The following is a 13,974-nucleotide window of genomic DNA, read 5'->3' on the forward strand; positions in this document are numbered from 1 at the left end:
CTTTGTCTTTGCCATATCCCTACCCAGGACTCGGTTTTCCATTCCTGGACATCAGAGATATCCTCCTTCTTCATAGAATGGTGTTTCCCTTCCTCCACCAATGATGCTGCCCCGAGCTATGTCTCCTCCACTTCCTGGACATCCGCACTCACCCCACCTTCTCTCCGCATAACAGTGATAGAGTTCCTCTTGTCCTTACCCACCACCCCATCACTTCCACATCCAACACATCATCCTCCACAATTTCTGCATCTCCAAAGAGATCCTACCAATAATCATATCTCTACCTCCCACCTCTCTCCACTTTCTGCAGAAATTCTTCTCTCCGTGATTCACTTCTCCATTCATTCTGGAAAAAAGATCCCTCCCCTTCTCTCCTTTCCCCTCCATTTATTCCCCAATCTGGGCTCTCAGCTCTTCTCATCTGCCAATCACCTCCCCCGGTCCCCTCCTCCTTCCCTTTCTCCTGTGCTCCACGATCCTCTCCGATTAGATTCCTTCCTTACCATCCCTTTATCTTTCCGACCCATGACTTCACCTTTCAGCTTCTAGCTATACTCCATCCCTTCCCCCCACCTTTTTATTCTTGCATCTGCTTCTTCATTTCCAGTCCTGAAGAGGGTCTTCGACTGAAATGTTGACAGTTTATTCATTTCCATAATTACTGTGTTCCTCCAGGGATTGTGTGTGTTGCTTTGGATTTCCAGCATCTGCAGAATTTCTTGTGTTAATCTCATAGGCAGAATATTCAAACTCTTTACAGACAGCTGTGGGATTGATCCTGGGTCACTGGGTCTGTCATAGTGTTTCGCTAACCATTACGCTACCATCCAGCACTCTTAATTCACCAAGACAATGAAAGTAAGAGCAAGGAGAACTGAAGAGGAGATATTAGAACTTTGTAACACTAAATGTGTGTCAAGTCTGTCCATTTCTGGTTATCCCATTCCAGCAAGGATCTGACAGTTTTAACGGGGGAATGAATGAGAAAAGGCAGTTGATGCTACTATTGGTGAAATTTGGCTGTGGACATATCAGTTACAATGGGATAGTTTCTTTGGAAAAGTTTGGATGAGGATATATATTTGAGCTGCCTACATGGCAGGGATTTGTGTAAAAAGGGTAAGAAGGATTTTTGTCCAAGGGTCATAATGGCAGAGAAACAAAGTCAGCATTATGATGCCAACCATCAAGTACCCATCTCTGGTTTTCTGCCTTGGCAATATCTCATTCTGCTTGGTTACTCTGAAACCCAACAGTTGGAACATTGTTTCTGTGTGGCAATCTTTTCCCTGCATTCTCCATGCAGGATTTGGTAGGGTTTCAACCAAATCATCATCATACGGCTCCCCAGAGCTGTGTGACCCGCTGAATTGTCCCAGCATTCTGATTTTCCCTTTCATGGGAATTGTTGGTGAAACCTGGAGTTACACTTCTTGCTGAGAAACCCTTCAGCACCTGGAAATGACTATTTATTGAGGCAACGTTTCAGGAGTTGTGCAAGGTATGAGTATGAATATGACATTTTGCACACAACAGTTCCTGAGGAGACATCAGATTGCATGTAGGGAAATAGAATTTCAATACAAGATCATGTTTGACCATTACATCATCACTTTGAGATACTTGTCAATGTTTCTGACCATATTATTCAGAGTGTACAGGGCAAGAATGCACTTTGTCCTCTCATTCCAATGACTCAGTTGATTCGAAATCACAAACATGGAACGCATTTCCATCCCAGTAGATTCTGACAACTTCTTAAACTGAAGGACGGAGAGAGACAAGTGTTACTGTAATTATAAGCTCAAGGGGATTAAACATTATACATCTTTAATCTGTAGATGAAACACAATTACTCCTCATTAATCTCTCTGCTGTTATTTGAGATCCTGCTGTGCACATACTGGCTATTTTGTTTTCCACACCACAACACAGACACACACCATGATGGAAATACTCCGGGCTTACTGAGGTTCTATTCTAACAGCATTGTATTGATATCACTGCCCCCGATTACAGATTATTACTGCCTTTCTCAATCTTTTTGCCCTGGAGGAATGTTTGAAATAATTTTCAGGTCTCAGGGAAACCCCTGCATAAAATTATGATGTCTACAGCTCACAGTACGTTAGCATGATCAGTAAGTAGATATAATAATCAAAAATAATTGTCTGTGCTCTTTTAAGTAGAGAATGAATTTTCAGCCAACCTTTCTTGAAAAAGTAACAGATAGTTACGCTTAGCTTACCTTTCTTTAAGGCATATTTACGGCAGCGATTTGTGTATTTAAGGCAGAGATTGATAGGTATCTGAGTAGCCAGGGCATCAAAGGTTATGGTGTAAAGGCGGGGGAGAGGGACTAAATGGGAGAATGGATCAGCTCATGATAAAATGGTGGAGCAGACTCGATGGGCCGAACGGCCAACTTCTGCTCCTTTGTCTTATGGTTTTATGGTCTTGAAATTAATCTCTTTCTTTCCCTTTCATAAATGTTAAAAAAGGTAAAGATAAAAAGTTTTTCAATTTTGAGTCAAACAAGGTAAGCACACATAGATTTCACATTCAACTGCATGTAGTAAGAGATTGGCGTGCTCGTTGTCCAGGTTTTCACAGTTTCTTAAACATTCTTGAGTGAACAGGTCTTAAAGGTAACTTGCTTCCTGAATCCTTTTACTGACTGTGACTTTATTTTCAAAAAACTTTAATCTGTTTGTTTTGAGATTCCAATCATTGTTTAAAATAATCAGCACTTTTACATGTCATATGACCGTGATTTTCAGTTAAATATCCTTTCAACTTTGCTGGAACCATTGCTACATTTGTAAGTTATTTGCCACAGCCAAAACACAATGGAATAGGACAACTTGGATCACCAGCCGACGTAAAACCTATTGATAAGTAGCTTTCTTTGTAAAGACAGACTTTTTTTGTGTCCAAGTTTGCACTAGTGTAGTGAAATGACTTAGAAGATTGTAATACTTTATCATTAACCTATCAGAATTGTCCATAGGCCTAGGCCTAGACTCCTCCTCTTCCATCTCACACCTCTTCAAAAATCACCACTATGGATCATTTTAGAATGAAAATTTCCCTCCGGTTTTCTACTACACCAGTAGTTTTCTTGCTCCCATAAGTCAGTCAGTGGCAGATAAAAGGAAATTGGGAGGAAGAGGCTGACATCACAGCCCAAGTCCATTCAATGCTTGGAAAAGACTATTCATGCTCATCAACAGCCTACCATCCTCCCTTCTGTGCAATACCAATTATCAACCTCTATCCTGCGTCAAATGTTGAGAATGGACTCAGGAAAATAAACACGGTCCTACTGTGCACTGCCATACTGGACTGAGATGGACTGCATCGTGCAAAGTTCAATAACTGATGTATTGTTTTTTTAAAATCCCTGCTGAGAAACCCTGAATTATTACCTTCTCCTGCAGTGGCCAGTATTCATAAATCCGCTCATGGTCATTCTCTTGTATCCCTGATTGTTCAAACTTGGTCCCAATCACAATACTGTAAATAGCTGTAAATACAATAATAAGTTACAACAGAATGGTGACAACAGTGAAACAGACTAACAGAATGTACTCACATTTCTGTGCCACAGCAGCGTGTAACTCCTTCAACTGGTTCATTGTGTCGTCACTGATGGGGTCCTCAGAGCTAATATCAGAAACGAAGGCAACTCCGTGAATTACATTTTCTGGAATAACTGGATACTCGTCAACATCCGAGTCGGGATTGAATCTGTGTAACTAAGTGAGACAATGAAGAACTGGTTAAAGAGGATGCAGCAAGAACACCGATGATCACAATCACTCAGCACTGAGGCGGCTGTTCAAATAACAGGGAATGCTGGGAACACGCATGAGGTCAGGCAGCATCTGTGGAGAGAAGACCAGGTCAATGGTTCAGGTCCAGGTGGAGCAGAAAATGAAGGAAATGTTCAGGTTGTAAGAAGGGTGACTGAGGGGAGTGGCAGTTAGGAAAATGGGAATACCTTTGGGTAGATGAGAGCAGAGTATACAATGGGAAAAAATGCAGCATCATTATTGATAAATGAACATGATTTGGAAAGAGAATAAACCCCCAGCCCCTGCATTACCTGTATCCTGTGATTTCAGTGAGGTAGTGATGGAGGAAGGGGATGCAGAGTTCATCATCTTCACAATTTCTGTTTATTCCACACCGTCCCACAGAGGCAAAGAGCATAAATGTGAGATCAGTGTTTAAGATGGGCAAAGAGGACAGTGGAGCCACAGACAATGGTAGAAGGGAAAATGCTGGATCTACTGTACAGGAAGTGGGAACAGGGTACTTGGAAACAACAGAAGGTTTGGGAGGAGAACGTAGATTTTAGAAAGGAATTCTGACAGTGTGCTAAGAGATTTGTGGCATCTAACTGGCAGTGTAGATTAGGGAGAGCCAGTTAATGCGGTGTACTTGTTCTTACAGTGGTCCCATAATGTGCCACACACACACACACACACAGATTATGAGAAAAATCAGAATGCTTGTGTTTTAGTGAATAATAGACTAATGTGAACAGAGGATTAGTGAATGGAATCTAACAGATCAGGAATACACAGCTCAGTTTTGGGTGGGAAACCAAACAGAGATCAGTGCTGATGAAGGGTGTTAATCCTGGATATCCTCGAGTTTTATTGGTTTTTACCACAAATGACACATTTCACTGTATGTTTTGATGTACGTGTGATTAATAAATGAATCTGAACATGAAACATTAACTCCAGTTCTCTCTCCACAGATGCTACCTGACCTGCTGAGTATTTCCAGCATTCTGTTTTTATTTCAGGTTTCCTACACCTGCAGGTTTCTGATTTTCATTCAGAGATGAGGGCTTGCGTCCCAGGTGTTCACAATCTATCCCAATCACTTGGATGAAAGGATCAAGTACACCGTATGCAAGTTTTGTGATAGCAGTGTGGGATGCAGAGAGGTTTCAGTGAGTACAGACATAACAGGTGAAATGTAACATCAATAATACCATGTTAGCAGAATTTCAGATGGTCATGAGAGGGCATACAGGAGTGAGATATACCAGCTGGATGAATCACAGCAACAACCTTGCACTCAATGTCACTAAAATCAAAGAACTGATTGTGAACTTCAGAAAGGGTAAGACAAGGGAACACACACTAGACCTCATAGAGGGATCAGAAGCAGAAAGAGTGAGCAATGTCAAGTTTCTGGTTGTCAATATCTGAGGATCTAACTGGACCCAACATATCAATGCAGCCACACAGAACACACAACAGTTACTATATTTCATGAGGAGTGAGGAGATTTGGTAGGTTGACAAAAGCACTCACAATTTTCTACAAGTGTACCGTATGGAGCATTCTGACTGGGTGGGTGCATCACCGTCTGAAATGGTGGTGGGGGGGTGGGGTTGAGTTTGTCAGTGGCTACTGCACAGGGTCTGTAGTCATTTCCAGGACATCTTCAAACAGCATTGCCTCAGAAATGGTTGACATCCATCATTATGGACAACCCCCCAGTCACCCATGTCATGCCTTGTTCTCATCAGAAAGGAGGTACAGGAGCACGAATCACACACAGTGATTCTGAATAGCTTTATCCTCCTGCCATCCATTTTCTGAATGAATATCGAACCCATGAACACAACCTCACTACTTGTTTATTTCTATTTTTGAACTACTTATTTAATTTAACTATATATAACAGTAATTCACAATTTTTTCTATTACGTATTGCACTGTACAGCTGCAGGCAAAAGTCAACAGATTTTACGACATACGTTGGTGATATTAAACCTGAATCTGGTTCTGATACTCTGACGTGTCGGCCTTGGTGGGAACTACAGGAAGCTGGAGGATATTTAAACAGTGAGGTCTGGGCATCCGTGTACATGGATCATTGAAAGGGAACACACAGACTCCACAACCGATTATAATATGAAAAAGCCTGGTGAAGGATCTTGTTACAAAACGTCAACCATCCTTTGTCTCACCAGATGTGCCCAAACGGCTGAGTTCCCCCAACAGATTGTTTTGTGTTCTGTTCTACAACAACTGCAGTGTCTTGTGTCTCCACATCCTGACTGCAGGAGGATCATTGCACAAGAATAACGACACAATGTTCCAATTGTACCATGAGATTGCCCCTAGAATATTGTATACAGATCTTCTCTCCCAACCTAAAGAAGGATGGACAAACACTAGAGAGACTGCAGTGAATGATCTGTTCAGTTGACATCATGTATCTATCCAGGAATAATCTCTGTCACTGCGTCTAGATCTGTTACTCTGGCAGAAATCTGTTTCATTGCCCGTGTGTTACTAAAAGACGAATTTCTTTCAACGTGTCCGCATGTGCCAATCTGGCAGTAATCTGTGTTGTCGTTTCCCCATATGTTACTCCAGGACTAATCTGTCACTGTGTCCCATTGTGTTACTCCGGGATGAATCACTGTCACTGCGTCTCTGTGTGTTACTCCAGGACTAATCTCTGTCACTGTGTCCCATTGTATTACACTGGGACTAATCTCTGTCACTGTCCCTGTGTGTTACTCCAGGACTAATCTCTGTCACTGTCCCTGTGTGTTACTCCAGGACTAATCTCTGTCACTGTGTCCCTGTGTGTTACTCCAGGACTAATCTCTGTCACTGTCACTGTGTGTTACTCCAGGACTAATCTCTGTCACTGTGTACCATTGTATTACACTGGGACTAATCTCTGTCACTGTCCCCGTGTGTTACTCCAGGACTAATCTCTGTCACTGTCACTGTGTGTTACTCCAGGACTAATCTCTGTCACTGTGTACCATTGTATTACACTGGGACTAATCTCTGTCACTGTCCCCGTGTGTTACTCCAGGACTAATCTCTGTCACTGTGTCCCCGTGTGTTATGCCAGGACTAATCTCTGTCACTGTGTCACTGTGTGTTACTCCAGGACTAATCTCTGTCACTGTGTCCCTGTGTGTTACTCCAGGACTAATCTCTGTCACTGTCTCCCCGTGTGTTACTCCAGGACTAATCTCTGTCACTGTGTCCCCGTGTGTTACTCCAGGACTAATCACTGTCACTGCGTCCCTGTGTGTTACTCCAGGACTAATCACTGTCACTGCGTCCCTGTGTGTTACTCCAGGACTAATCACTGTCACTGCGTCCCTGTGTGTTACTCCAGGACTAATCTCTGTCACTGTCCCTGTGTGTTACTCCGGGACTAATCTCTGTCACTGTGTCCCATTGTGTTACTGAAGGACTAATCTCTGTCATTGTCCCCGTGTGTTACTCCAGGACTAATCTCTGTCACTGTGTCCCTGTGTGTTACTCCAGGACTAATCTCTGTCACTGTGTCCCTGTGTGTTACTCCAGGACTAATCTCTGTCACTGTCTCCCCGTGTGTTACTCCAGGACTAATCTCTGTCACTGTGTCCCCGTGTGTTACTCCAGGATTAATCTCTGTCACTGTGTCCCCGTGTGTTACTCCAGGATTAATCTCTGTCACTGTGTCCCTGTGTGTTACTCCAGGACTAATCTCTGTCACTGTGTCCATGTGTGTTGCATTTCGGTTCGGATCGTTTACCTGATGCACCGTCCCCTCAGCCCAGGTCACAGGTTCATTTTCATTAAGACTTGTAACCACATCATCTGCTGAAATTTAGTAAGCCTTTTCCCAGAGCGATCCCTGCTTTCTCTCTCTGAGGTTTTTCTGTGCTTAATGAGACTCATTAAGTGTGTATCAGAAACGTGACATTGCGGAGGAGACTCACGTCTGTTCCAGCAGGAACTCTTCCTTCCAGGATCATGCACAACACTCTCTTTGTCCGATCTATGTTCTCCGGAGCATTCCATCCAGATGTACCCCAAAACGTTATCTTTCCTGCTCTGTAGGATCTGAGCTGTGAATTTTCAGAAAGACGTACATTGTTTAGCACTTTTCATGGAGAGTGAAGTTCTGTGTGATGTTGTGTTAGCCATGGTGGAACTCAAATATAGAAGGAATTGGTGAACTTGAATGGATCAACACCAGTCAAGCAGACAGACCAATTGTCTTTGTTCTTGCCAGGTGCTTGGAGATGGAGGCTGCCATTTTGTGGAAAATGCTGGATGTTCGAAATTAAATGTTTTGGTCAGTCATCCTTGGCACTGCAGGGTTGGTATGTAGTTGAAAAGGGTGTTTAAAGTGAGTGCATCTACATGAAGCACTGTCACAGGAAAGCAGCATCCATCAGCAGGGACCCCCACTCCGAGGATTGCTACCATTGGGAAGAAGGTACAGGAGCCTCAGGACTCACAGCATCAGGTTCCAGAACAATGACTACCCCTCAACCATCAGGCTCTTGAACCAAGGATAACTTCACTCAGAGATTCTGTGGTCATGAAAGAGGTGCCAGGATGGTGTGTTGCTTTCCGGGTGCTGAGTTCCAGGATGTCTCAGACCAACTGCAGAATATTCTCGCGGGAGAGGGTGAACAGCAAGACGTTGTGGTGCAAATAGGCACCAATGACAATGTAGAAAGAGGGAAGGGGCCCTGTTCAGTGAGTTAGGAAAGAGTCTGAAGAACAAGATCTCCAAGGTAGATTTCTCCAGGGGCCACGTGCTAGTCAGAGTGGAAATATAGTAAGATGATAGTATAGATGAATGAGTGGCTGAGGAACTGGTGCAGGGGGCGGGGTTGTAGATTCTTGGATCATTGAAGACCCTTCTGGGGGCAGAGGTGACCTGTACAAGAGGGATGGTTCACAGGTGAATGTTGTCTACAAGAATTTTATTATGATATTTGACAAGGTCCCTCATGGGAAACTCATCCAGATGATTAAGATGCCTGGGATCGACAGTGAATTGGACATTTTGATCCAGAACTGACTTGCCCAAAGGAGACAAAGGGTAGTGGTTGAATGGACTTGTTGGAGCTGGAGGAATTTAATTAGTGATGTTCCGTAGGGATCTGAACTGGGAACTCTGCTGTTTGTGACCTGGATGAACGTGTAGATGAGCAGGTTAGCAAGATTACAGATGATACAAAGATTGGTGGTGTTGTGGATATCGTGGATGACTGGCAAAGAATACAGCAGGATAGAGATCAGTTACAGAAATGGGCAGAGAAATGGCAGATGGAGTTTAATCTAACAAAATGCATGTTGGTAGGTCAAATGTACAGAGTCAGTACCCTGTTTAAGTAAAGACCCTTATCAGTGCTGGTGTGCAGAGAAATCTTGGTATCCAAGTTCATAGCTCCCTGAAGGTGGCTACACAGGAACACATTGAGTTCAAATGTCAGGAAGTTATGTAACAACATGAGAAAGTCAGCAGATACTGGAAATCCAAACAACACATGCAAAATGCTGGAGGAGCTCAGCAGGTCAGACAGCAGCTTTGGAAATGAATAAGCAGTTAAAGTTTAGGACTGAGGATATGTTGCAACTTTATAAAACTCAGATTTGTCCACAAGTTGAGTATTACATACAGTTCTGGTCACTACGCTATAGGAAGCATGTCAAGGCTTTGGAGAGGGTGCAGACAATGTTTACCAGGATGCTGCCTGGATTAGAAGGCATGTGCTATAACGAGGCCTGCACTGCCTGGGGTGGTGGTAGACATTAGGGAAATTTAGATATGCACATGAACGTGAGGGAAATGGAAGGATATGGACATTGTGTAGGCAGAGGAGATTATTTAAACCAGAAGACCATAAGATATAGGAGCAAAAGTAGGCTATTTGGCCCATTGAGTCTGCTTCACCATTCAATCATGGGCTGATCCAATTCTTCCAGTCATCCCCATTCCCCTGCTTTCACCGCATACCGTTTGATGCCCTGGCTGATCAAGAACCTATCTATCTCTGCCTTAAGTACACCTGTAGGGTTCTCAGTAATATTAACTGTAATATTCTCTGCTAATAATGAAATGGCTTCTCTGTAATATTAACTATGAGGTAATGTTATCTGTAGCTGAAAATTTTGGGTTATAACTATTAATAATGGGGGAATTAACCAATGGGAGTGTTATTCTATCTGCATGTCTGGGAATCGGGGTTGGTGCGCGGGAGATTCGGGAGGAGAAACGAAGAGGAAGGATGTGCAGGAAGTGCTCTGGTAGACCACCGTGGTTTGTCCCAGTCCGAGGGTCGAGGAGTTCGGAGGAGATTGTTCGGTGGAGGACTATCGGCTGCATAACTCCAATGATTTATTTGTGCAGAACCTATTTTATTAAAAGTGGTGCCTTTTCCTTTCCCTTTTATGTTCTGTTTCTCTGTTTAGCCAAAGCAACAGTTATAAAGTGTAACCATTTAATCGCATATTGTGTACTGTCTGATATTTTATGTTGGGGTTTGTACCGGAGTACATTACACTGCATCCACACAAACGTGATTCACCGTTTCCAGCAGCAGATGTCAGCTTTCCCTAGACACACATGAGTTAATCAAGCCTGAGTGTTATATTTGTGGGGCCCTCATCCGGGATTGAATTCTGTAGATGCTGTTTAAAGTACAGTTGTGATGACGACAGCCGTCTTTCAGCGATGGTGTGTGGCTGTGGGGGTGCCAGTGAACAATGCGTTGAGGGGGGGTGCAGACCCCTCAAGTGATAGTCTGACTGATACTCTGAGGTTTGAGTACGGTTAAAGCTGTTGGCAAAGTGGAAATTGTGTCGCAAAACTTTGATTTTGAGACGGGCACAGGCCTAGTGTTGGGGCAGGCAAGTGAAGATTACGAGGGGCAGAGTTGCCGGAGAGGATTGGCATCCTCGGGTAGGCGGGACCATGGCATCTGTAAAACTGTCGGGGAAGGAGGGGCTGGAGCTCAGCGAGCTGAGTCACCAGCAGAGGGGGGGAGGAGATCTTAGGGAACGAATTCTTTCACTACTGAAAGATGAAGGGAAGGAGTGGTCAGATTTGGAGAATTTGGTTAGTTCCCGCCCCTTAGCGAAAGGCGAGAGTTCCGAGTTGGCACCTGCCATTACCCCCCTGGCGAGGAAGTCAGAGGGGCCCCGCCAGAGGATAAGAATTTTCTCAGGGATAACACCCACCCCCCTGAAGGTGAAGAGGATTATGAGACATGGGTAGAGCAAACGTCACAGCTGTTAAGTGAGTGGCAGTGCTCAGATGAGGAGAAGGACAGCCATTGATTGACAGTTTGCGGGGAGTGGCGGCTGGGGTAGCGCGCGGTGTGAAGGATAACCAGCCTTTGGCTTCTCTGAAGGACTATCTGGAGGCCTTGGAAAGTGCTTTTGGGTTGACCGGGAACTCCTCGGGGAGTTTCAAAACATGCATCAGGAGCAGGGTGAGAAGCTCTCTGCATACCTTTTTCAACGAGATAGACAGCTTAATGGATTGCGGTGCCAGGGGTCATTCGGGTTCAACAGGTGGATCAGTTAAGACTGTATCGGATATTTCGGGGTGCCCAGGCTGAGGACAAGATTGCCTGGAGTCTCCGGCAGTCTTATAAAACACGCCCTCCTCTGATGTTCGTTCAGCTGATCAGAGATGTGAGGGGGGATGAGCGCGTGTTGAGGCCGTGGGAGGACTCTGTCAGTAGGGTGAAATCCTCCAGTGTAGTGAAGTGAGTGGAACCAGCTCCACCCGGAAATTGATAACGGAGTTGGTGGCCGAGCTGAGGGCTGAGGGGTTGGTAGGAAGGTCTCCCCCATCCCCCACGGGACGGAAAGCGCAGAGGGCTGCGAGTGGCAGGCAGTCTGCGAGAAGAGGGGTGGCCGGTAGCGTGTGCTATAACTGTGGGGAAGTGGGCCACTTCTGGGGGGAATGTGAGCAGCCAGAAGCCCCTTGGAGGGTGAGTCCCCAGGCATCCAGGCAGGGGGAGGTGTTGGGAAACTTACAGGAGACCCAGTGAGGGAACGGCCTGGTGTCTCTAGGGGAGCATGTTCCCAGCAATGTACCAAGGAACTCCTGAAAGCAAAAGACTCGATTCCAGAAGGATGAGTGGAACCCCACCCCAGCGTGTCGCTATAAACATCGGGTCGCAGGTCACCTTACTATACTGTTCATTTTACAACCAGTATTTGAAGCACTTACCCTTGACCCCATTCAGTGCACTGCAGATTTGGGGTGTTAGTGCTGGGGATTATACATATGGCGGGTATTTGTCAGTGAAACAGGAGTTTTCAGAAGCCGATGTGGGAGTGTCTGAAGCTCTGGAGACGTTAGTGCGGGTTTGTCCGGACCTGGTTAAGAAGGGGAAGGGGGAGGTTCTTCATTTCTGGTGGAGACCAACACCCCTGTGGTGCTGAGGCTCATGGGGGCCTGCCAGGAGAGGGCGGGTGAGAACTGTTTGGAGACCCGGCTGTGCACCCAGTGTCTGGAGCTGCTTTTGAGGAAGTGCAGAGCCGCACTGGGCCGGATACTGAATTTAAACGAGGGACTGTGTGGGGCACCCAGTCGAAGCCTAAGATAATAAGGCCCGGGGAAGTAGCAAGAGTGATGGGAACCCTCAGATTTCCTGGAGTGCCTGATGGCGAGGCCCATTTAGACGCTCTGGAAGACCTCCAGAGTTGGGATTTCTGGCTGGTGTGCTGGTGAGGCCCGAAGTGCAGAGGCCCTCTGTGGTACAGGTGAGAAGGATGGCTGTGATTGTCATGAACACTACAAAGAGAGGAATCACCTTTAAGAGAGGGATGCCGCTGGTGTTTTTGTTCCTGGTGACTGTAATGTCTAACGCCCCTCTGAGGCCACTGGGGGGGGAAGGATTGGAAAATAGAGGAATGTTGACTGATCAGGCCTCTAACTTTGGGGACTCTCCTGTGCTGCTGGAGTGGAAATGCAGGATGGTGGAGAAGATGTTGAAGCTGGAAGATGTTTTTTCCCTTGGCAAGTTTGATGTGAGTTGTTCGAAGAGAACTCGCCATAACATCTGAGGGACTGAGGACACCCCGTTTACAGAGAGGTCGTGGCGAATGGCCCCTGCAGATGTGGAAGATGTGCGGCAGCACCTGCACAAGTTGAAGGAAGCTGAGATCATCTCTGAATCCCAAAACCCTTATGCGTCCCCAATAGTAGTGGCCCAGAAGAAGAACGGAAAGGTGTGGGGTCTATAGGACTTTGAACCAGCGCAATATCCCTGACCAGCGTACAGTCCCAAGGGTAGAAGACGCACTGGCCTGTCTGAGTTGGGCGAAGTGGTTCAGTGTGCTGGAGTTGTGGAGTGGATATTACCAGATCCCGATGAGTGACGCCGACAAAGAGAAGACAACATTTATATGCCCTCTTGGATTTTTCCAGTTCAAAAGAATGCCCTAGGGTATAGCAGGGCCCTTGCTACATTCCGGGGTCATGGAGAAGACGGTGGGTGATATGAATTTGCTTGAAGTGTTGGTGCATTTGGATGATTTATTAGATTTGGGGACATCTTGGAAGAACACGAAGCGAGGCTACTGAAGGTGCTAAGCCGGCTGAAGGAGGAAGGGTTAAAACTCTCCCTGAACAAGTGCCAGTTCTACAAGATGTCTGTTAGCCATGTTGGGCACTTAATCTCGCAGGATGGAGTAGCTACAGACCCCACTAAGATAGAAGCGGTGACCACGTGGCTGAGGCCCCGTACTGTGAGCGCTCTGCATTCATTCATGGGGTTCTGTGGTTATTATCGGAGATTCTTGAAGGGCTACGCCAAAGTGAGTCACCCCTTGAACCAGCTTCTGTCTGGTTACCCTCCCTTGGGGAAGAAAGGGAAAAGGGGACGGGAGGTTGGAGACAATCTCAATCCACCAGAGTCCTTCAGACAGAGGTGGGATGTAAAATGTGAGGAGGCTTTTAAATCACTGAAAGCGTTGCTGTCCCGGGCACCAGTGCTGGCTTTTGCGATTGTCCTATGTACTACACACTGACGGCAGCCGAGAGGGATTAGGGGCCGTCTTGTATCAACATCAGGGCACTGTGTTGAGATCTCTAGCCTTTGTCAGCCGGAGTTTGTCACCCTCCGAGAGAAACAATCCCACCCATAAGTTGAAGGTCCTAGCATTGAAA

At 45.6% G+C, this 13,974-nt stretch overlaps 2 protein-coding genes across 5 annotated transcripts in view; one reads left to right on the forward strand and one right to left on the reverse strand.

Annotated features, from left to right (window-relative positions):
* LOC140732028 (uncharacterized) overlaps nucleotides 1-13,974 on the forward strand; it is a 559,606-nt gene that overhangs the window by 113,675 nt on the left and 431,957 nt on the right. The gene's annotated exons all lie outside the window — the stretch shown is intronic.
* LOC140732009 (uncharacterized) overlaps nucleotides 1,288-13,974 on the reverse strand; it is a 334,699-nt gene continuing 322,012 nt past the window's right edge. For all 4 annotated transcript variants that reach the window (XM_073054105.1, XM_073054080.1, XM_073054099.1 and 1 more), the window contains 4 exons: nucleotides 7,769-7,897; nucleotides 3,599-3,761; nucleotides 3,432-3,529; nucleotides 1,288-1,766 (listed from right to left, as the gene is read on the reverse strand). In XM_073054105.1, the coding sequence (XP_072910206.1) occupies nucleotides 1,605-1,766; nucleotides 3,432-3,529; nucleotides 3,599-3,761; nucleotides 7,769-7,897 (552 nt within the window). In that variant the 3' untranslated portion in view covers nucleotides 1,288-1,604. The remainder of the gene's footprint in view (nucleotides 1,767-3,431; nucleotides 3,530-3,598; nucleotides 3,762-7,768; nucleotides 7,898-13,974) is intronic.

The sequence above is a fragment of the Hemitrygon akajei genome, chromosome 1, assembly GCF_048418815.1.
Source record: "Hemitrygon akajei chromosome 1, sHemAka1.3, whole genome shotgun sequence".
Classification (NCBI taxonomy): domain Eukaryota; kingdom Metazoa; phylum Chordata; class Chondrichthyes; order Myliobatiformes; family Dasyatidae; genus Hemitrygon; species Hemitrygon akajei.